Source organism: Pan troglodytes, chromosome 21 (assembly GCF_028858775.2).
Source record: "Pan troglodytes isolate AG18354 chromosome 21, NHGRI_mPanTro3-v2.0_pri, whole genome shotgun sequence".
NCBI lineage: Eukaryota > Metazoa > Chordata > Mammalia > Primates > Hominidae > Pan > Pan troglodytes.
This window is the reverse complement of record NC_072419.2, coordinates 43304833-43329615: the sequence shown is the minus strand read 5'-3', so window position 1 is coordinate 43329615 and position 24783 is coordinate 43304833. Positions and strand designations below refer to the sequence as shown.

Below are 24783 nucleotides of genomic sequence, written 5' to 3'. Positions count from 1 at the left end.
TATCTACTAATATAAAGAGCCGTGCTTACTACAGTCGTGTGCTGCAGAATGTTTCACTCAGTGATGGACCACACATACTTTATTTTTACTATATGTTTTCTGTGTTTAGATACACAAATAATTACTATTGTGTTACATTTGCCAACAGTATTTAGTATAGTAACATGCTCCACAGGTTTGTAGCCTAGAAACAATAAGCATACCATATAGCCTAGGTTTAGTAGGCTATGCTATGTTTGCACAACAAAATTGCCTAATGTTGCATTTCTCAGAATATATCCCTGTCATTAAGCAATGCATATGACTGTATTTTAAAGATGACATGTTTTGGGGTAAATAATTCCCCAAATGTTTACCTTACAAAAATGACAGTCTCCTTCATGTTGCGTAAGATTAATATTAATTTTTTATGTGTGACTCCCTTGCCAACTTTTTACTCTGTTCTTGCCTTTCCCTGCCACACTAGTTAAAGAGAAACATAAAGCAAAAATGATAGAAACTTCAGGATCATCAAGGCCATTTCTTAAAATCAAGAAAGTCATGCTGACAAATTTTAATAGAACTCTTCTGGTAATTCAGACATGCTTCACTTAATGACAGGGACATGGTCTAAGAAATGCAACATTAGGTGATTTTGTTGTGTGAACTTCACAGAGTATACTTATGCAAACCTAGATAGTGTAGTCTACTATACACCTAGGCTGTTTAATATAGCCTGTTGCTCCTGGGCTGCAAACTTGTTCAGCATGTTTCTGTACTGAACACTATAGGCAACTATAATGGTGAGTATGTGTGTATCTAAACATAAAAGGGGTACAGTAAATTATAATTTTTTTAATATATAGAACAGTTAGAACATACAGTATTACAATCTTTTTTGTGTGTGTGACAGAGTGTCCCTGTGTTGCCCAGGCTAGACTGTAGTGGCACGATCTCTACTCACTGCAACCTCTGCCTCCCGGATTTAAACTATTCTCCTGCCTCAGCCTCCCAAGTAGGTGGGACTACAGGTGCATGCCACCACACCCAGCTAATTTTTTGCATTTTTAGTAGAGACGGAGTTTTGCCATGTTGGCCAGGCTGGTCTTGAACTCCTGGCCTCAAGTGATTCACCCGCTCCAGCCTCCCAGGCATGAGCCACCGCGCCTGGCAAGTATTATAATCTTAAGTGACCACCATTGTATATGTGGTCCAGTGTTGACCAAGATGTTATGTGGCATATGCCTGTATTAGATTTGGAGTGTAGGTGAAAGAGTTTTTTTCTTTTTTTTTTTTTTAAGAGACAGGATTTAAGAGACAGGATCTCGCTCAGCTGCCTATGTTGGAATGTAGTGGCACAAACATAGCTCACTGCAGTCTTGAACTCCTGAGCTTAAGCGATCCTCTTGCCTCAGCCACCCAAGTAGCTGGGACTGCAGGCAAGCACCACCATGCCTGGCTAATTTTTTTATTTTCATTTTTAGAGTCTACGTTGCCCTGGCTAGTCTTAAACTCCTGGCATCAAGTGATACTCGCACCTCAGCCTCCCGAGTTACTGGGATTACAAACATGAGCCACCAAGCCAGGCTTTTATCTTTAGATTAATATTAATTTAGCATGTTATAGTTGTAAAAACACAGAACTAAGAGTAAGGAGTTTTATACCCATTACTGCAACTAACAGCTTTGTGACCTTGGGCAAATATCTTCACTTCTCTGGCCCTTTATCTACATAAGGAAAATTGAGACCAGATAATTCTACATCTCTTGTTTCTAGAATTAAAGCATTTTAACATAATATTATACCTGTTTTGGCTGTTTGTCTTTTGCTTGCCAGGGAGAAGTTACACACTGGTTGGCATGTTCATTATATGTTGCATGCCGCAAAAGCATTATTCCCACGGTTGGAAAAGGTATCATGGAAGGCAACTGTGTTTCACTTACCAGAATACTACGTTCAGCTAAATTAAGGTAAACCTCTTTGATGTTTTTAAATGTTATATAAGCTCTAAATTTTGGAATCAGTTTTCTCTTGTTTTGAGATCATTTGACTTCATTTAATTTTTATTTTATTTATTTATTTATTTATTTTTGAGACGCAGTCTCACTGTGCCAGCCAGGCTGGAGTGCAGTGGCACAGTCTTGGCTTACTGCAATCTCTGCCTCCTGGGTTCAAGTGATTCTCATGCCTCAGCCTCCCGAGTATCTGGGATTACAGACACACACCACCAAGCCCGGCTAATTTTTTGTATTTTTTTTTTTTTTAGTAGAGATGGGGTTTCATCATGTTGGTCAGGCTGTTCTCGAACTCCTGACCTCAAATGATCTACCCACCTCAGCCTCCCAAAGTGCTATAGGATTATAGACGTGAGCCACTGTGTGACTTCATTTAATTCTAAGTTATAACATAGATAATCCTTTCCCAATTTTCATATTCTTTCTCTGCCTTTCTCAAATTCTGCTAGAAACCTCTGTGTTGAATCTTTAGCTATACTTTTTAAAATTAATTTTTTAAAATTTGGAAATAATTTTAGGCTTACAGAGAAGTTACAAAAATAAGAAAAGGATAATACCCATATACCCTTGACTCAGAGTCACCTGTTATTGACATTTTATCCCATTTGCTTTCTCATTTGATTTTTCTTTCTTCAATATATAGATCTTTCCCTCTCTCTCTTTTTTTTTTTTTGAGATGGAGTTTCGCTCTTGTTGCCCAGGCTAGAGTGCAATGGTGCAATCTCGGCTCACCACAACCTCTGCCTCCTGGGTTCAAGCGATTCTCCTGCCTCAGCCTCCCGAGTAGCTGGGATTACAGGCATGTGCCACCACGCCTGGCTAATTTTGTATTTTTAGTAGAGACGGAGTTACTCCATGTTGGTCAGGCTGGTCTCGAACTCCCGACCTCAGGTGATCCACCCGCCTCGGCCTCCCTAAGTGCTGGGACTACAGGCGTGAGCCAGCACTCCCAGCCAGATCTTTCTCTTTTTATCCTCAACCATTTCAATCTAAGTAGCATACATTTATAGCCTTTTACCCCAAAATACTTCACTGTGTATTTCTTTAAATAACTACAGTACAGCTACCAACTTCAGCAAAATTAACACTGATAAAATAATTTTATTTAACCTGCTAACTCTTTTCTAGTTTTGTTAGTTGATTCAATAATGTTCTTTATGGCATTTTTTTTCCTGGAAGTACAATTTCTAATTAAGGATCAGGTATTGCATTTGCTTATCATGTCTATTTATTCTTCTGTAATTAGGAACATTTCCACAGCCTTTCTTTTTCTTTTATGACATTACCATTTTTGAAGAATATAATCCACAATCACTTTGTCCCTTTCTTTAATTAAAAAAAATTTTTTTAGAGGCCGAGTCTTGCTATATTGCCCAGGCCTCGAGTGCAGTGGCACCTTTTTAGCTCACTGCAGCCTCAAACTCCTCAGCTCAAATGATCCTCCTGCTTCAGCCTCCCAAGTAGCTGAGACTACAATCATGTGCCACCATGCCTGACTGATATTTTTAAATCTTTTTATAGAGACAGGGTCTTACTATGTTGCTCAAGCTTGTCTCAAAGTCCTGACCTTAAGTGGTCCTCTTGCCTCAGCCTCTTTTTTTTTTTTTTTGGGACAGAGTCTCACTCTGTTGCCCAGGTGGAGTGCAGTGGTGCGATCTGGGCTCGTTGCAACCTCCGCCTCCCGGGTTCAAGCGATTCTCCTGCCTCAGCCTCCTGAGTAGCTGGGACTACAGGCATGTGCCACCACGCCCAGCTAATTTTTGTATTTTTCGTAGAGACGCGGATTCACCATATTAGCCAGGCTGGTCTCAAACTCCTGACCTTGTGATCCGCCCGCCTCAGCCTCCCAAAGTGCTGGGATTACAGGCGTGAGCCACTGTGCCCGCCCTCATCCCCTCTTTTAATAGATGGTTCCCAATTTTGGATTTGTCTCCTATTAACTTTTGATTAGATGCAGGTTAGTCATTCCCTGATGGAAAACTGTATAAGTGATTTTGTCTCCTCAGGATATCACATCTGATGATGGCATGTGTTATCCATCTGCATCTCATTGGTGATGTTAATTTTTGTCATCTGGTCAAGATGTTGTCCTATTTCTCTACTGTATATTAATTTTTTTCACCTTGCAGCTACTCTATGGGTCTCAGATACATCTTTTACTTACTCTAGTATCAAGCATATAGAATTATTTGGCTGGATAGGAAACAAAACAAATTTAGCTATCCAGTTTGGATTCATGCTAATATTCTTTGTTTCTGGGACAAAACTATTTGTGGTCATTGTCTATTTGCTATTCCTGTGTTTCCAGAATAGAAGAGGAGCAAAGTTTAAAGCCCTATTCAGAAATGGCAAATAGGTTTTAGTTGATGCTAAATTTAAATTTTTTTTTATTTTTTATTTTTGAGACGGAGTTTTGCTCTTGTTGCCCTGGCTGGAGTGCAATGGCCTGATCTCAGCCTCCCCAGTAGCTGGGATTACAGGCGCCCGCCACCATGCCTGGCTAATTTTTTATATTTTTAATAGGGAGAGGGTTTCACCATGTTGGCCAGGATGGTTTCAAACTCCTGACCTCAGGTGATCCACCCGCCTCGGCCTCCCTAAGTGCTGGGACTATAGACGTAAGCCACTGTGTCCAGCCTAAAAAAAATGTTTTTAAACAATTTTGGTTCTAAAAATAAAATAAGATGATAAAAATTAAATGAAGATCAATGGGGTTAATTTTTTAATTGAGCAAGACATTATCATTGTTAGTATAAAACAATCTGATCTTTTTCTGTCAATGTTTGTCATCATTGTTCATATAATTTCAAAAATCTTTGTAATGACAGATTCTGGGGGAACTAAACAAAAAAGAATTATAACAAAACAAATGTAGAGCAGTACATGGCAGGAGAATCACTTGAACCTTGGAGGTGGAGGTTGCAGTGAGCTGAGATAGCACCACTGCACTCCAGCCTGGGCGACAGAGCAAGACTCCACTTCAAATTAAAAAAACAAGGCTGGGCGCGGTGGCTCACGCCTGTAATCCCAGCACTTTGGGAGACCAAGCCGGGTGGATCACAAGGTCAGGAGATCGAGACCATCCTGGCTAACACAGTGAAACCTCATCTCTACTAAAAATACAAAAACAAAATTAGCCAGGTGGGCGCCTGTAGTCCCAGCTACTCGGGAGGCTGAGGCAGGAGTATGGCGTGAACCCAGGAGGCGGCGCTTACAGCGAGCCGAGATTGCGCCATTGCACTCCAGCCTAGGTGACACAGTGAGACTCTGTCTCAAAAAAAAAAAAAAAAAAAAAATCAAATTTCAAATAATGAAACAAACTCTGGAGATGGACAGTGGTGATGGTTGCACAATGTGAATGTACTTAATGCTACTGAACTATAGACTTAACAGTGGTTACAACAGTAAAGGTTATGTATGTTTTACCATGCGCACACACACACATACACACAAATGTATTTTCAAAAATTTTAAATAATACAGAAGGCTTATAAGTAGAAAGGAGTCTCCTTGGCCACGTACAGTGGCTCACACCTGTAATCCCAGCACTTTGGGAGGCTGAGGCGGGTGGATCACCTGAGGTCAGGAGTTCAAGACCAGCCTGGCCAACATGATGAAACACCGTCTTTACTAAAAAATACAAAAAAATTAGCTGGGCGTGGTTGCGGGCGCCTGTAATCCTAGCTACTGGGGAGGCTGAGGCAGGAAAATTGCTTGAACCCAGGGAGGCGGAGGTTGCAGCGAGCAGAGATCGTGCCATTGTACTCCAGTGTGGGTGACAAGAGTGAAACTCCATCTCAAAAAAAAGAAAAGAAAAACGTCTCCTTTTGGCACTCTCTGTAATTAACCATTATTAATAATTTCTTCTGGCCAGGCGCAGTAGCTCATGCCTGGACTCCCCAGCACTTTGGAAAGCTTAGACGGGCGGATCACCTCGGGTCAGGAGTTCAAGATCAGCCTGGCTAACATGGTGAAACCTCGTTTCTATAAAAATACAAAAAATTAGGCGGACATGGTGGGGCACACCTGTAATCCCAGCTACTCGGGAGGCTAAGGCAAGAGAATTTCTTGAACCCAGGAGGTGGAGGTTGCAGTGAGCCGAGATTGTGCTATTGCACTCTAGCTTGGGCAACAAGAGCAAAACTCTGTCTCAAAAAAAAAATGTCTTCCTATGTACAAATACATAAACTTGTTTTTTGTTATTTTTTCCTTTTATTTTCTTTTCTCTTTATTTGTTTGAGACAGAGTCTTGCTCTGTCACTCAGGATGGAGTGTAGTGGTGTGATCACAGCTCACTACAGCCTAGACCTCACAGGCTGAAGCGATCCCTCACTTTAGCCTCCTGAGTAGCTGGGACCACAGGTATACACCACCATGCTTGGCAAATTTTATATTTTTTGTAGAGACGGGTCTCACCATGTTGCCCAGGCTGGTGTTTTTTCTTTTTAAAACATAAATTATACTATATGTGTTGCTCTACAGTTATTTTTCTTCATATTTTGGAAATTCTTCCATATCAGCATATGTAGTTCTACCTCATTAATTTTTTTAATGATACTAGGATATTTTAGGGTATAAGGATCTTTCATCTATTTAGCCATGCCTTATGGCCATTTCGATTGTATCCAGTCCTTTGTAGTTGCGGACAAATAAACATCATTGTAAAGATGATATTTCTGATAAATTCCAAAAATATGTATGATTCCTAAAAATGGGTCAAAAGATTTATCTTTTTTGGTCAGGCCCAGTGGCACACACCTGTAATCCCAGCACTTTGGGAGGCCAAGGCGGGCAGATCTCTTGAACCCAAGAGTTCAAGACCAGCCTGGGCAACAGGGTGATACCCTGTTTCTACAAAAATTAGCCAGGCATGGTGGTGCATGCCTGTAATCCCAGCTACTCGGGAGGCTGAGGTGGGAGAATCACTTGAACCCAGGAGGTGGAGGCTGCAGTGAGTTATGATGATGCAACTCTACTCCAGCCGGGCTGGTAAAGCAAGACCCACTCTCAAAAAAAAAAAAAAAAAAAAATCCATTAAAAATAATTACAAACTTATGAAAAAAAAAAAACTAAGTCTTTTTAAAATGTAGATTGATATTCTCAAAATCCCTTTCCCCCAAAATGTTTATTTTTTTTTGAGCTAGAATCTCGCTCTGTTGCCCAGGCTGGAGTGCAATGCACGGTCTCTGCTCACTGCAGCCTCTTCCTCCTGGGTTCAAGTGATTCTCCTGCCTCAGCCTCCCCAGTAGCTGGGGCTACAGGTGCATGCCACCACACCCGCCTGTATTTTTTTTTTTTTTTTTTGTATTTTTAGTAGGGACGGGGTTTCACTATTTTGGCCAGGCTGATCTTGAACTCCTAACCTTGTGATCCGCCCACCTCGGCCTCCCAAAGTGCTAGGATTACAGGTGTGAGCCACCGCGCCCAGCCTGTTTTTATCTTTTTTATTTTTTGTTTGTGTTTTTTGAGACAGGGTCTCACCTTGTCACCCAGGCTGGAGTGCAGTGTCGCGATCTCTGCTCACTTGCAACCTCCGCCTTCTGGGCTCAAGTGATCCTCCCACCATGCCCTCCTGAGTAGCTGGGACTACAGGTGCATTTCATCACGCTCAGGTAATTTTTGTATTTTTAGTTGAGACAGGATTTCACCATGTTGGCCAGGCTGGTCTCAAACTCTTGGCCTCAAGTGATCCACCCACCTCAGCCTCCCAAAGTGCTAAGATTACAGGCATGAGCCACCACGCCCAGCCTTCCGCAAAACGTTTTTAAGTGTCAAATTTTTAATGCTAAAAGAGCAGTTACCCAGCATCAATGTGTTCATTCAGAGAAATAAACAAAAATTTCAAATGATTTTGTTTGCTTTGACTTATAATAATTTGGGCTGTTTTCAAATTTTCAACTTAAATATAATTTTTTTAACTTTTATTATTATTATTTGAGTCAGGGTCTTACTCTGTTGCCCAGGCTAGAGTACAGTAACATGATCTCAGCTCACTGCAACCTCTGCCTCCCAGATTCAAGCAATCCTCCCACCTCATCCTCCCGAGTAGCTGGGACTACGGGTGTGTGCCACCATGCCCAGATAATTTTTGTAGCTCTTTTTTTTTAGAGATGGGGTTTCACCATGTTCCCCAAGCTGGTCTTGAAGTCCTGAGCTCAAGTGATCCACCCATCTTCGCCTCCCAAAGTGCAGGGATTACAGGGGTGAGCCACCACACCTGGTCCCATCTCTAGATTATTTATACCTAATACAATGTAAATACTATGTCAGTAGTTGTTACACTGTATACTTTAGGGAATAATCACAAGAAATGAAGTTGGTACATGTTCAATACGGACACAACCATCCTTTTTTTCCAATTATTTTTGATGTGTGGTTGGTTGAATCCATGGATGTGGAACTCACAGATATGGAGGGTAAACTCTAGAGAGAGAGAGAGTGTGTGTGTGTGTGTGTGTTTGTATGTGTATGGTGTTAGTGGTGGAGTAAAATATATATAACATAAAATTCATAAAGTTGACAATTTTTAAGTTCAGCATACCTTCACCTTCACATTGTTCAACCAACACCACCACCATTTCCCGAACTTTCTTATCTTCCCAAACTATACACATTAAATGGTAACTCAGCTGTTTAGCTGTTAGTCCAGCCCAGCTCTGCCTCAGTGAACTATGCTGTGCTCTGCTCCACTGAGGTGCAGGGCTGACTGTATCAGCACCAGCAGGGGGGATGGCTGGCCCCAACCTGAGGAGGAGAAAAAGAAGGAGGTACGCAGGTCCCTGGGGTTTCTGGTTGTATTCTTGTCCCTAGGCCCCTGCGTTGTCCCTTAGTGATGCAGAAACCTTATGATCCTGGCCCAGCCTTGCAGGCTCCCCTGGCATAGAGACACGTGCTCTGTGCTGTCTTCTAGGGGCTGCTGCTGCCCTATGTCTCCTGGCCAGTTGACATTTTGGCAACCATGAAGTGACCTGAAGCGAGCCTCCATTTACTGATATTATAATTGGAGCCTTGGTACCATTCACCCAATCTTGCTGAGCCAGCAGGGGTCTCTGTTGAGTCTCCTCTCAGATTTCGAATCTTCCTAATTTTGGTTTGAGATTCATACTTTGTTCAAGCAACCAATTCCACACTTGATGGAGCTGGAATTAAAGTTCTGCTTCTAAGGACACAATCATAGACACTGGTTATTTTACCTAGGCTTTGATTGGAATGGCATATTTTCAGATATGACCAGACTGCTTTAAAACATTGAGGTTGTTTTTGTTTTGTTTTTGTTTTTTAGAGACAGGCTTTTACTCTGTTGCTCAGGCTGGAGTGCAATGGCATGATCATAGCTCACTGCAGCCTCAAACTCGGGGGGGTCAAGCTGTCCTCTTGCCTCAGTGACCTAAGTAGCTGGGGCTATAGGTGCATTCCACCATGCCTGGCTAAGTTTTTGTTTTGTTTTGTTTTTTGTTTTTTCTTAGAGACTGGGTCTGGCTTTGTTGCCCAGGTTGGTCTTGAACTTCTGGCATGAGGAGATCCTCCTGCCTTTGCCTCCCAAAGCACTAAAGCACTGGGATTACAGGTGTGAGCCACCACACCAGCCAAAGTTTACTTTATAGAGCTGATAAAAAAGATTGGGAAGATTGACTCGCCATTGCAGAACAATCATGTATTTGGGTCATGTTTAAGTCAATATCTCACACCATTAGGAAGATTCATTCCTAAGAAGTTGAGTCTCATGGAGGGGGGAATATTACAAAGGACCAAAGCTGAATTTTAAACAAGAGAGAAGTGGTCCTGGAAACTGTTTCAGACTACATGACTGTCCCTTTGATCAAAGCAATTCCTTGAGCAATCATTATTGTTCAAAGGTTCCCTAACAAGGTCCCTGACCTTGCAGTAAGTAAAAGATGTCACTTTCTGACAAGCCCAGGAACCTCAAGATATTTTTGGGGACTTCAGGAAGAGAGGATTTCACCCAATGCATACAGGTATTATGGGAACAGTCTGATGATGGATCCTTGGCTTGACTTCTTAGCCTCAAGGCTTTTAAAAGTCTAATCCAAAATTCCTTATGAATGTTCCAACAAAACCAACTTAAAAGAGCCTAGGTGGCCACTCACTATTCTTATTGCCCCCTGTGCAAATAATCAGGCCAAATATATTACTAAACCTTATTTTGAAAGTAAATTGCGAGCCAGGCGTGGTGGCTCACACCTATAATCCCAGCACTTTGGGAGGCCTAGGCGGGTGGGTCTATTGAGGTCAGGAGTTCGAGACTGGCCTGGCCAACGTGGTGAAACCCTGTCTCTACTAAAATTATAAAAATTTGCTGGGCGCAATGGTGGGTGTCTGTAATCCCAGCTACTTGGGAGGCTTAGAAACGAGAATCACCTGAACCCAGGAGGTGGAGGTTGTAGTGAGCCGAGATCGCACCACTGCACTCCAGCCTAGGCCACAAAGTGAGATTCCATCTCAAAAAAAAAAAAAAAGAGAGAGAGTAAATTGTGGCGGGACCAGGCACAGGCAGCATTTTGGGAGGCCAAGATGGGCAGATCACTTGAGGCCAGGAGTTAGAGACCAGCCTGGCCAACATAGTAAAGCCCCATCTTTACCAAAAATATAAAAAACAGCCGAACATGGCGGTGCTTGCCTGTAATCCCAGCTACTTGGGAGGCCAAGGCAGGAAAATTGCTTGAACCCCGTGGACAGAGGTGGCAGTGAGCCAAGATTGCCACTGCACTCCAGCCTGGGCAACAGAGCGAGACTCTTGTCTCAAAAAATAAAATTAAATAAATAAATAAAATAAATATTTTTAAAAAGAAAGTAAATTGGTCCCACTAAGATTAATCTTTGGTAAAAATGGGGAATTGAAGAGGAAAAAAAAGTACATTCTATCAAAATTATAGCATACCTATTATTAAATTCCAGCCTTGACTATTTTTTTTAATTTATTATTTGCATAGAATTTGGACTAAGTCCTGAATTCTTTCCTGTCTGCAAGTCTTGAAATTGATGTTTCTAAATTTTTCTCCCACTTTTCTGACTTGAAATCACTAAAATTAAAACTGCTTTTTCCTGAAGTCTGGCAAACTGAAACTGGACAATTTTACATAAACTTCAGAAAAGTCACCATAGTAGCTTACATATGGAAACCTTTGTGGGCTGGGCGTGGTGGCTCATGCCTGTAGTCTCAACGCTTTGGGAAGCCGAGGTGGGAGGATCGCTTGGGAGGGAGCCCAGGAGTTCAGGACCAGCCTGGGCAACATAGTAAGAGACTACTTTTTAGTCTCTACAAAAAAATTTTACAAAGAATGTTAGTGAAGTGTGGTGATATGCACCTGTAGTCCCAGCTATCTTGGGAGGCTGAGGTAGGAGGATCACTTGAGCCCAGGAGTTCCAGACTATAGTGAGCTATGATCATGCCACTGCACTCCAACCTAGGTGACAGAGCAAGACCCTTCTCAAAAAAAAAAAAAAAAATGCTTTAAGCCCAGCATCTAAAAATCTCAACTGGCTGCCCCCTGTTCTCAAAAACTAAGTATCTATATCCCAGATAAATCAGATAACATCACTAAGTTAATGGCCGATATAAAGACCCAAATAAAAGATTGGCTAAACAGCTGGTTTAGATCTTGGGAAACTTGATAACAAAAAAAGTTTCTTTTTCTAAAAATTATAATCATTTGTTATTTTTTGTCTACACTGCTGTTATGGCATTTGAGGGTTTTTGTTTTGTTTTGTTTTCTTTTTTTTTTTTTTTTTTTTTTTGGCTGAGACAGGGTCTTACTCTGTGGCATCAGCTGGAGTGCAGTGGTGCCACCTCAGCTCACTGCAGTTTCTACCTCCTGGGCTCAATCCTCCCACCTCACCCTCCCAAGTAGCTGGGACTTAACAGGTACACACCATCATGCCAGGCTAATTTTTGTAGTTTTTGTTTTATAGAGATGGGGTTTGCCATGTTACCAAGGCTGGTCTTGAACTCCTGAGCTCCAAGGGTCTGCCTGCCTCGGCCTCCTAAAGTGCTAGGAACCCATGACAGTTACATCTTCAGTGTGAAATGTTAAATATACCTCCCCCCCGCCCCCCCAATAAAAGACCATCTTGACTAATCAGATCATTGTAACTATACATTAAGCCTTACATAGGAAAATATTAGTGTTAAACTTCAAATAAAACCAAAATGAAAACTGCCCATTTCACCCTTACCCCCAGCCTCAGCAACCACCATTCTACTTTTTCTTCCTCTATGAATTTGATTACTCTGAGCATCTCTTAGAAGTGTCATCCTACAATGTTTGTTCTTTTGTGACATGCTTATTTCACTTAGCGTAATGTCCTCAAGGAAATGGCTGATTCCAATGCTTAGCAGACGTGTTTTCTCTGATGCATCTGGAACAGCTTCTTATGCCAGAAAGTAAGGAGTGCTCAAAAAAATGGTGGAGGTGTGTCAAGGAACTTAGAAGCTAGGTTGAAAAGACTCCCATTAGTAGACTCCCGTTATTAGAAAGGAATGCTGCTTACATTAGAATGCCAGCTAATAAATGTAGAAAAAGTGGTAGAATTAGAAAATAGTCACCATTTTGCAACCTCATAGTAATAATTGATACAGTCAAAGATCATCAATGGATATTAAAACTAGTGAATAAAAGTTTGATGAAGAACAGAATATTCACGTAATTGCAAAGTATCTCCTATGAATCACTAATTACAAAGGAAAAAATAGAAACTTTGAAATGGAAAACATGGCACATACCACCTAAATCAAGTACAAAGTTATCAGTAATGGGACTAATGGATATGATCCTCTGACAAGGATATGACATCACTTAGGTAATACTCTTGTCAAAAATACATAGCCTAAATCTAATAATGAGGGAAGCATGAGACAAACCCAAATTAGGGACATACTACAATTAACTGACCAATTGTCTTCTAAAATGTTCGTGTTACAAAGAAGTCTGAGGAACTGGTTCCAGGCTGAAAGAAACAGAAAGGAAATGACACCTAAATGCAATACATGCTACTAGATTAGGATGTTTAAAATTGCTCCGAAAGAACATTTGGACAATTGGTAAATTTTAAATTTAAGTTGAAATATGGACTAATATTTTATCAATGTAAAATTTTCTGATTTTGATAATTGTACTTTGGTTATGTAAGAGAATTTTTTTTTTTTTCAGAAAATAGAAACTGAAGTATTTTTGGGTAAAGGGCATGAAAGCTAAACGTGACTCTCAAATGGTTCAGAAAAAAATTATATGTATATTGCAATAACTAGGATTATCCAGAGAAAAAGAGCCAACAAGCTATATATAGAGAAAAATTTATTTTAAGGAATTGGCTCACACGATGGAGGCTTGGAGAGTCGAAAGTCTGATGGGGTAGGCCCCATGTTGGAGACTGCACTTTGAGTCTTCATCTTGAGGGAAGAGCTGCAGTTTGAGTCTTGAGGCAGTCTTGTGGTAGAATTTCTTCTTACTCAGGGGAAGTCAGTCTTTTTTCTATTAAGACCTTCAGCTGATTGGATGAGTTCCACCTACATTATGAAGAGTAATCTGCTTTACTAAAAGTCCACCAATCTAAATGCTGATTTCATCTACTAAACACCTTCACAAAAAGATCCAGAATATTTGAGAAAATATCTGGGCATCGTGGCCCAGCCAAGCTGACACATAAAATTTACTACCATATATGCATATGTATATACAGTATACATGTATATATAGATGGCTGGGCAAGGTGGCTTACACCTGTAATCCCAGCACTTTGGGAGGCCAAGGTGGGGCAGATCATCGAGGTCAGGCGTTTGAGACCAGCCTGACCAATGTGATGAAACCCAGTCTCTCTAAAAATACAAAAAATTAGCCGAGCTTGGTGGCAGGCGCCTGTAGTCCCAGCTACTCGGGAGGCTGAGACAGGAGAATTGCTTGAACCCGGGAGGCGGAGATTGCAGTGAGCCGCGATTGTGCCACTGCACTCCAGCCTGGGCAACAGAGCAAGACTCTGCCTCAAAAAAAAAAAAAAAAAAAAAGATAAAGCAAATATGCAAAATGTTAATATTTGGTAAAGGGTATAAAGGACTTCTTATGCTCTCCTCGCAAGTGTAGGTTTGATGGTATTTCAAAGTAAAAAGTTTAAGAGATAAAATGAATGGTATACAATGGAATAAACTCCAGCTGTTAAAATGATAGAAGGGGTTTTACTGATGTAAAAACATGTACAAGATAAATTAGAGGAAAAAGCAAGGTGCAGAATATTGTAGGTACATTAATCCTTCTTTATCCTTGGTTTCACTTTCCATGGTTTCAGTAGCCCATCAGCCATGGTTTGAAAATATTAAATGGAAAATTCGAGAAATAAACAATTTTAAGTTTTAAATTGTGTATGGTTTTGAGTAGCATAATGAAATCTTGTGCTATCCACTCCATCCTGCTTGGGACGTGAATCATCTCTTTGTTTACTGTATCCATGCTGTGTATGCTACCTGCCTGTTGGCCACTTAGTGGCCCTCTCAGTTATCAGATTGACAGATCACAAGAAGGGTGAGTACAGTACAATAAGATATTTTGAGAAAGAGAGAGAGACCACATTCACATAACTTTTATTATAGTAAATTGTTATAATTGTTCTATTTTATTATTGTTAAACTCTTACTGTGCCTAATTTGTAAATGAAACTTTATCATAGGTATATGCGTATAGGAAAATATATACTCTATATATGGTTCTGTACTATTTGCAGTTTCAGGCATCTCTGAGTCTTGCAATATATTCCCTGAGGATAAATGGGGGGACTACTGTTGTAGTATGACATCATTTGAGTGGAAAAAATTATGTATGCCGGTATATGTTTATAAATTCCCAAAATACCTCTGCAAAGATAAACAAAACCTGGTGACAGTCTATTAGTCCCTAAGGCAACCATGATTGCCTTAGTGGAGAAAAACTGGGAGGCAGGTGATGAGAAAGAGAATTTTCATTATACATGCTTTAGTAACTTTTAGAATTTTGTGCTTGTGCATATTACTTATTAAAAAACAACACCTTCACACAAAGTATCATGATATGCATCTTTGTATTTTTGCCTGTATTTTTTACTTTCTTCTTAGGTTAGAGTCTTTAAAAAGTAATTTCTGGATGAAAGGAATTGAGCATTTTTAAGGCTTTTTATTCATGTTGCCAAATTGCCTCTAGAAAAGTGAACAAATTAGGCCGGTGCAGTGGCTCACACCTGTAATCCCAGCACTTTGGGAGGCCGAGGTGGGTGGATCACCTGAGGTCAGGAGTTTGAGACCACCCTGGCCAACATGGCAAAACCCCATCTCTACCAAAAATACAAAAATTAGTCAGGTGTGGTGGCATGTGCCTATAATCCCAGCTACTCAGGAGGCTGAGGGAGGAGAATCACTTGAACCCAGGAGGTGGAGGTTGCAGTGAGCCAAGATCGCGCCACTGCACTCCAGCCTGGGAGACAGACTGAGACTCCATCTCAAAAAAAAAAAAGTGAACAAATTAATATTTCTAACATATTTACATGTATTTACTGTAACCTCTTTGGAGTAGTGTTGTGGGGAGGTATTTTTTAATAGCCTATTGAGATATTATGACATACCATATAATTCATCCTTTAAACTGTACAGTTCCATGGTTTTTTGTATTTTCACAGAGTTGTGTAACCACCACCACAATCCATTTTAGGACATTTCCATCACCCTAAAAAGAAACCCCTGTTAGCATTCACTTCGTATTCCAACCCCCACACCCAGCTCTTGGCAGCCACTGATCCAACTTCTGTCTCTATAGAGTTTTCTATTCTGGACATTTCATATGAATGGAATCGTATAATATGTGGTCTTCTGTGTTGGCTTCTTTAGGATAATGGTGTCAAGGTTCATCCATGATGTAGCATGTATCAGCAGTTCTTTTTATGGCTGAATAATATTCCATTGCATAGATATACCACATTTTGTTTATCCATTTATCAGTTAATGAGTTATTTCTACCTTTTGGCTATTGATTAGTGTTGCTATGAACATTTGTATACAACTTTTTATGTGGACATATATTTTTTCTTTTGGATATATATGGAGAGGAGTGGAATTGCTGAGTCATATGGTGATTCTATGTTTAACTTTTCTTTGAGACAGAGTCTCACTCTGTCACCCAGGCTGGAGTGCAGTGGCATGATCTCGGCTCACTGCAACCTGCGCCTCCCAGGTTTCAACGATTCTTGTACCTCAGCCTCCTGAGTGGCTGGGATTACAGGCGTGAACCACCGCTCCCAGCCCTGTGTTTAACCTTTTTAGGAACTGTCAGGCTGTTTTCCAAGGTGACTGTACCAGTTTACGTCCCCACCAGGAGTTTACAAGGGTTCCAGTTTCTCCACATTCTTGCCAATTCTTCTTGTTATCCATCTTTTTTATTGTAGCCATCCCAGTTTTGATTTGCATTTCCCTGATGGCTAATGATGTTGAGCACCTTTTCATATACTTGCTTGGATAGTGTATTCTCTTCTCTCTCTCTCTCTCTTACATTTTTTTTTTTTTTTTTTTTTTTTTTTTTCTGAGACAGGGTCTTGCTCTGTCACCCAGGCTGGAGTGCAATGGCGCAATCATGGCTCACTGCACTCTCAACCTCCCAGGCTCAAGCGATCTGCCTACCTCAGCCCCTCGAGTAGCTAAGATCACAGGTGCATGCCACCATGCCAAGCTAATTTTTAAACTTTATATAGAGACAGGTTCTCTCTATGTTGCCCAGGCTGGTCTCGAACTCCTGGACTCAAAGCTGTCTTCCTGCCTCAGCCTCCCAAAGTGCTGGCATTACAGGTGTAAGCTACCATGCCAGCTTAAAATGTGTTTGTTTGTTTATTTTGAGACAGTGTCTCGCTCTGTCACCCAGGCTGGAGTGCAGTAGCGCGATCTCAGCTCACTGCAAGCTCCGCCTCCTGGGTTCACGCCATTCTCCTGCCTCAGCCTCCCATGTAGCTGGGACTACAGGTGCCCGCCACCACACCTGGCTAATTTTTTTTTTGTATTTTTAGTAGAGACGGGGTTTCACTGTGTTAGCCAGGATGGTCTCGATCTCCTGACCTTGTGATCCGCCCGCTTCGGCCTTTTAATTTTTTTTATAAGATGAGATCACACTATGTTGCCCAGACTCATCTCGAATTCCTCAGCTCAAGCAGTCCTCCCGCCTAAGACTCCTGAGTAGCTGGGACTACAGGTACATGCTGCCACACCCAACTTGAGTAGTATATTCTTTTTTTTTTTTTCTTTTTCTTTTTTTGAGACAGGATCTCACTCTGTCACCCAGACTGGAGTTCAGTGATGTGGTCACAGCTCACTGCAGCCTTGACCTCCTGGTCTCAAGCAATCTTCCCACCTCAGCCTCTTGAGTAGCTGGGACTATAGGTGCACACTACCAAGTCTAGCTAATTTTTAAGTTTTTTGTAGACATGAGGTCCCACTATGTTGCCCAGGCTGGTCTCAAACTCCTGGGCTCAAGCAATCCTCCCACCTCAGTCACCCAAAGTGCTGGGATTACAGATATGAGCCACCACACCCAGCAGTAGCATATTCTTTGTAACAGAATCCCAATGAATTGAAAGCTGTGAAGTTTACTTTGCTTCTTATTTTAGTTTTAAAAACTGTAATTATGATTTAAGTTATAACAGTGCTATAAGGTTTTTTTGTTTTCAAACACCCTGATGCATTTTGTTCCAGGTTAGGAAAGCCATTCTTGGGAGAGCAGTATGTACAATGGATTATATGATGATGTAGTAGTCAAGGCTCTTGTTTATAAAAAGCAAGTATCAGTCTAGGCAACAAAAAGTGATACCCCTGTCTCTAAAAAACATTTTAAAATTAGCTGGGTGTGGGGGCACATACCTGTGGTCCCAGCTACTTGGGAGGGTGGAGCGGGAGGATCGATTGCTTGAGCCCAGGAAGTCAAGCCTGCAGTGAGCCACAATCACGCCACTGTACTGCAGCCTGAGTGACAGAGCGGGACCCTATCTCAAAAAAATAAGAGATATCACTTACCAACTTTGGCTGACCTAAAAGAAGTATTGGATAGGTGATAAAATCTTTAGGATGACTTAAGAAAACTAGGCTTAGAAAAGGCCAGGAACAAAAGGATGCTGGCCACACAGCCAAAGAGCATATCACAGAATCCATCTAGCAGGGACATAGTTTGCATGGCTAGCAATGCTGTCCCTGGACATTGCCACTTTATTTGCCCCAGGAGATTGATCCTGCTGTAAGAATTCACCACTTCTTCACTTCTCTGCACCAGCAGCTTCAGATTCAAAATCTCAAGCAGATGTATCTGATAAAGGATATCAGATTATATGCCTTCATCCTAGCTTCCAGTAAAGCTGATCTGTTTAGTGGTAGACAAGGCTCAAAAGTGGAAATGTCCTCAAAGCAGAGGGTTTCACATGCAAAATGTGACCATCCAAAAATAAAAACAGTCTTTTTTTTTTTAAGACGGAGTTTCGCTCTCGTTGCCCAGGCTGGAGTGCAATGGTGCGATCTCAGCTCACCGCAACTTCCGCCTCCCCGCAACTTCCACCTCCCCGCAACTTCCACCTCCCAGGTTCAAGCAATTCTCCTGCCTCAGCCTCCGGAGTAGCTGGGACTACAGGCATGTGCCACCACGCCTGGCTAATTTTGTATTTTTAGTAGAGACAGGGTTTCTCCATGTTGGTCAGGCTGGTCTCGAGCTCCTGACCTCAGGTTGTCCACCTGCCTCGGACTCCCAAAGTGCTGGGATTACAGGCGTGAGCCACTGCACCCGGCCAAAAAACAAAATTTTTAAAGTCCTCTGTAAGGGAGCATAATTTTTTGTAAGCCAAAAAATATTTAGTAATCTGACAAATTTTTTGCTGCTATTGGTAAGAATCTTTTAATGAGGTCCTTAAGAGTCTCAGATTATAATCAGCATGTCCAGAGTTTGAATGCTGTATTAGGACGTTTTACGTTGCTATGAAGGAATACCTGAGGTTGGGTGACTTATTTAAAAACAGAGATTTATTTGGCCCAGGGTTCTGCAGGCCGTATAGGAAGCATGGGGCTGGCATCTGCTCCTGGTGAGGGCCTCAGGAAGTTTACAGTCATGGTAGGTGAAGGGGGAGGAGGCACATCACATGATGAGAGCAGGAGCAATTGAGGGTGGGAAGTGCCACACTTTTAAACAGCCAGATCTCAGGTGAGTGACAACTAAACTTACTACCATGAGGAGAGCACCAAGCCATTCATGAGGGATCTGCTCCCATGACCCAAACACCTCCCACTAGGCCCACCTCCAACATTGGAGGTCACGTTTCTTTTTTATTTTTTTGAGACGGGCTTTCACTCTCTTGCCCAGGCAGTAGCATGTTCATGACTCACTGCAGCTTCAACCCCTCAGGCTCAAGTGATCCTCCTGCCTCAGCTTCCTGAGTAGCTGGGCCCACAGTCACACACCACCATGCTTTGCTAACTTTTAAATTTTTTGTAGAGACGAGATCTCACTGTGTTGCCCAAGCTGGTCTCAAACTGGTGGGCTCAGGTGATCCTCCAGCCTCACCCTCCCAAAGTGTTGGGATTACAGGCATGAGCTACCATGCTCAGCCAAGGAAATTACATTGCAACATGAGATTTGGAGGGGACAAAACATCCAAACCATATTAAATAGCTTTGGATGATTTGCTATTAATGTCTTCTGTCACCTTAAAAAGAAATTATAAGTATTGGCCAGGCGAAATGGACTCAAGTAAGCCTTTCCAATCTACATGAAATAATCAGAACATAGGGCTGAGTGCGGTGGTTCATGCCTGTAATCCCAGCACTTTGGGAGGCCGAGGCAGGTGGATCATCTGAGGTCAGGAGTTCAAGACCATCCTGGCAAACATGGTGAAACCTCGTCTCTACTAAAAATACAAAAATTAGCCAGGCATGGTGGTGTGCACCTGTAGTCCCAGCTATCAGGAGGTGGAGGCAGGAAAATTGCTTGAAGCTGGGATGCAGAGGTTGCAGTGAGCCAAGATCATGCCACTGCACTCCAGCCTGGGCGACAGAGTGAGACTCCATCTCAAAAAAAAAAAAAATTACAAGTATTATTCTGTATATATTGCTAGACCTTTAATTAAGTGAGCTTTGACATAACAAGTTTTCTATCTAAGACCACATTAACATAGGGACATAAAAAAATGTACCCAGAATTGGCCTGGGCACGGTGGCTTGCTTGAACACAGGAGGTGGAAGTTGCAGTGAACCAAGGTGGTGCCACTGCACTCCAACCTGGGCACCAGAGCTATTTTTTTTTCTGAGTATGTGCTACCTTCTTTACTTTTGGTTGTGGAACCACACATTGGAACTCAAACTCTTGAATTTTACTCCTAACCTGTAACAATCTGGTGCTTTGTAATCAAATTCCCATTTGGAAAATGGAATTGTCTTTCCATTTGGGAGACTTCTGTTTTCCCTCAAACTAATTTTATAAACTGTCAATCTGTTAACTAACATTAACTTTGTAAATTTTATGCAAAATATTGTCTAGGTAATATAGAGAATAAAGGAAGTAGATAGGTGCTCTCGCTCCCTCCATAGAAGTAACTCTATGTGATGACCACTAATTAATAACCTGTATTCCCCTGGTGATCCTGGGAACGAAAGTGATTTCATAGTGAGGACTTTTTTTTTTTAATTAAATTTAGGCTTGAGGGATGGTGTTTGTTCTTTGTTCATGTAAGACAGTGTCTTGCTTTGTCACCCGGGCTGGAGTACATGATTGAGGCTCACTGCAGTCTCGACATCGTGGGCTCAAGCAATTCTCCCACCTCAGCCTCCCAAGTACCTGGGGCTACAGGCACATGCCACCACACCCAGCTAATTTTTTAAATTTTTGTAGAGATGGGGTCTTAACTATGTTGCCTGGGAGATCTGGCTTTTTAATAAAGAGTCTTAGTCATGAATAGAATATTTCCTTTCAATCCATTATATAAATGAATTTTAAAGGTGCCTTTTTTCTCCTCTTTTTTTTTTAGTTTAATACAGTTTTTTAGTAAAATGAAGAAATGGATGGACATGTCAAATCTACCACAAGAATTTCGTGAACGTATAGAAAGGCTAGAGAGAAATTTTGAGGTGTCTACTGTAATATTCAAAAAATATGAGCCAATTTTTTTAGATATATTTCAAAATCCATATGAAGAACCACCAAAGTTACCACGAAGCCGGAAGCAGAGGTGAGCCCTTAATCCTTATATAATTGACATAAAGATTATGATACAAACTAAGAGAATGTACTTTTTTGCAAGTCTGTTTTTTATGAAAAGTATTCCTGCAAAGAACTTAATTATTTTCTTTTTAAATCCATGTACAATTATCCATATTTGGAAATTCAGGATAATACTTTTACTTACTTTTCTTTCTGTTGTTGTTTTTTTTTTTTTTTTTGAGGAGTCTCATTCTGTTGCCCAGGCTGGAGTGCAGTGTCCTGATCTCGGCTCACTGCAACCTCTGTCTCCCAGAGGTTCTCCTACCTTAGCCTCCTGAGTAGCTGGGATCACAGGTGTGCACCACCCCGTCTGGCTAATTTTTTGTATTTTTAGTAGAGACGGGGTCTCACCGTGTTGGCCAAGGTGGTCTCGAACTCCTAACCTCAGGTGATCTACCCACCTCGGCCTCCCAGAGTGCTGGGATTACAGGCGTGAGCCACCACACCCAGCCCTATGTTCTGATTATTTTATGCAGATTGGAAAGGCTTACTTAAGTCCATTTCATAAATAATAGATTACTTTTCTTCATGAATGGAATTTCATGTGTAATTTGATCTATTTGATATTTATATTTACTATTTCAGTTTACATGATATTTAGCGAGCTAGTCAGACAAAAAGTAATTTTTTTCCCTTTTTAGGAGGATTCCTTGCAGTGTTAAGGATCTATTTAATTTCTGTTGGACACTTTTTGTTTATACTAAGGGTAAGATGACACTTTCAGTGGTCTTACATTTCTACTGTGGGAACTTGGTGCTATTTGACATGAGAGGTTTCTGGTTTTTGTGTCTTTTTTTTTTTTTTTCCCTTATAAAGGTAATTTTCGGATGATTGGGGATGACTTAGTAAACTCTTATCATTTACTTCTATGCTGCTTGGATCTGATTTTTGCCAATGCGATTATGTGCCCAAATAGACAAGACTTGCTAAATCCATCATTTAAAGGTAAGACCTTTTATTTATTTTTGAAAACTGATTATCAGTTTTTGGAAAAAGATTTTTAAAAGTTGACTATTTTTTTTTCCCTCTGCCCTTCCTACACTGTCAAACTAGGTTTACCATCTGATTTTCATACTGCTGACTTTAGGGCTTCTGAAGAGCCACCCTGCATCATTGCTGTACTGTGTGAACTGCATGATGGACTTCTCGTAGAAGCAAAAGGAATAAAGGAGCACTACTTTAAGCCATATATTTCAAAACTCTTTGACAGGAAGGTACTGTACTTATAATTAGATGACTGAGATGTTTACAGATCACCAGTAATGTGAAAAGAAAAAAATGTTTTAAGCAAGTTCTCAGCATTATAGAACTTAGGGTCAGGATTCCCAGGCTTTAGCCTCTACTGTGATTCAGAATTTCCTTATGATCTTGTGTGATGTGAGAAACAGAGCTGTTGAAAAATGTGACCAACTATATGTACTGTTGGGTAAATGTACTGTCAGAGGCAACCGTAGGAGGTACTGATAAAGAATTGTAAAGAATAGAACATCAGAGTAGGGCTGACAAAGAATTAGGAAAAACAGGAGGTCAGAATAAGCTGACTAATTTACTGCCACAATTTGAATAACTGCTGACTGTTGACTAAAAGTAGGATGATGTATAACAACCACAGTTTTAATTCCATGTAAATCGAGCAGAAAATCCATGATAGTTTTGTAGCCACTTGTAGGCTATCTGTGTGCATTCTGGACATTGTCTCCTTGGTAATTAACTTAGCTATTTCTACATTTATGAATTGGCTTGTTCCTTTGGGTTTCAATTTCTTATTTCCCCAACGTCGAGCCATTAAATGTAGTTAAGCCTCAAGATTTCTCTTTGGTAAAAGGAGGGGTTTGGATTATGGATCCCACTTTTCAAATATTATGAGATTTTTCTTTAAGCATAAATTCTTCCCTTACTGGTTTCTTCTTCTTTTATACAAATTTTTGTATTCAGTCTTGTGTTCCTCAGATATCTATATTATGGCCCATTGTCTGTATGCTAAACATCTCTAGCAAAGTAAACTTTTTTTAAAGGATCCCAGGGACTGGGCGCGGTGGCTCACGCCTGTAATCCCAACACTTTGGGAGGCCAAGGCAGGTGGATTGCTTGAGCCCAAGAGTTCCAGACGAACCTGAGCAACATGGCAAAACCTTGTCTCTACAAACAATACAAAAATTAGTTGGGCATGGTGGTGCACAACTGTAGTCCCAGCTACTTGGCATGCTGAGGCTGCAGTGAGCCATGATTGTACCACTGCACTCCAGCCCTGGTGACAGAACAAAACCCTGTCTCAAAAAAAAAAAAAGTTAAAAAAAAAAGTTATTTGCATGCTAAATAGTTTATCCTAGTCTGAAAGAAATATTTAATAATTCTGTTTTGTGTGTGTGTTATAACAATATGGAAATTTAGGTAAATTTCACGTTTGTGTGTGTATTAATATGCTTAATTATATGGTGTCCCAAAATAATTTTTTCTTCACAGATATTAAAAGGAGAATGCCTCCTGGACCTTTCAAGTTTTACTGATAATAGGTAAATATCTAGTACTAATGGTGCCTGGCTTATCACAAGCTGTCGTATTTGTTGATTTGTTGAAATTTGTTAAGCATAACAGTATATCAAAGTAAGACCTCCAAATTCAAGTTCTCTCTGCTTTAGTGGCATTGAATGTTTATTATCACTAAGACTTGTTGGCTTTAAATACATTTATTTTAAGAAATCAAGGCCAGGCACGGTGGCCCACACCTGTAAACCCATCACTTTGGAAGGCCAAGGCAGGCAGATTGCTTGAGCTCAGAAGGTTGGAGACCAGCCTGGGCAACATGGTGAAACCCTGTCTCTACAAAAAATACAAAAATCAGCCAGACGTAGTGGTGTGAGCCTGTGGTCCCAGCTACTTGGGAGGTTGAGGTTGGAGGATCGTTTGAATCTGGGAGGTTGTGGTTGCAGTGAGCCGTGATTGCACCACTGCACTTCAGTCTAGGTGACAGAGTGAGACCCTATTTCCAAAAAAAAAAAAAGAAAGAAAGAGGACGGGCATGGTGGCTCACGCCTGTAATCCCAACACTTTGGGAGGCCGAGGCGGGCCGATCACTTGAGGTCAGGAGTTTGAGATCAGCCTGGCCAACATGGTGAAACCACATCTCTACTAAAAATTCAAAAATTATCTGGGTGTGGTGGTGCACACCTGTAATCCCAGCTGCTTGGGAGACTGAGGCAGGAGAATCACTTGAACCCAGGAGGCAGAGGCTGCAGTGAGCCGAGATCATGCCACTGCACTCCAGCCTAGGCGACAGAGCGAGATTCCATCTCAATTTAAAAAAAAAAAAATTATTGATACTTATGTATTTATTTTTATTTTTTTAGAGATGGGATCTCACTGTGTTGCCCAGGCTGGTCTCGAATTCCTGGCCTCAAGCAATCCTCTCACCATAGCCTCCCAAAGTGCTAGGATTACAGGTATGACCCACCACACCTGGCCAATTGGCATTTAAAACAGCTACTCGGCCAGGCGTGCAATGGCTCATTCCTATAATCCCAGCACTTTGGGAGGCCAAGGCA

At 41.2% G+C, this 24783-nt stretch overlaps 1 protein-coding gene across 4 annotated transcripts in view; it reads left to right on the top strand.

Moving 5' to 3' along the window:
• Window positions 1–24783, top strand: part of RBL1 (RB transcriptional corepressor like 1) — a 94354-nt gene that overhangs the window by 5442 nt on the left and 64129 nt on the right. For 2 of the 4 annotated variants that reach the window (XM_001139919.7, XM_063802928.1), the window contains exons 2-7: window positions 1816–1949; window positions 21009–21209; window positions 21883–21947; window positions 22058–22186; window positions 22295–22455; window positions 23705–23754. In XM_001139919.7, the coding sequence (XP_001139919.1) occupies window positions 1816–1949; window positions 21009–21209; window positions 21883–21947; window positions 22058–22186; window positions 22295–22455; window positions 23705–23754 (740 nt within the window). The remainder of the gene's footprint in view (window positions 1–1815; window positions 1950–21008; window positions 21210–21882; window positions 21948–22057; window positions 22187–22294; window positions 22456–23704; window positions 23755–24783) is intronic. The other 2 variants (XM_016937881.4, XM_063802927.1) reach the window with 1 other exon arrangement.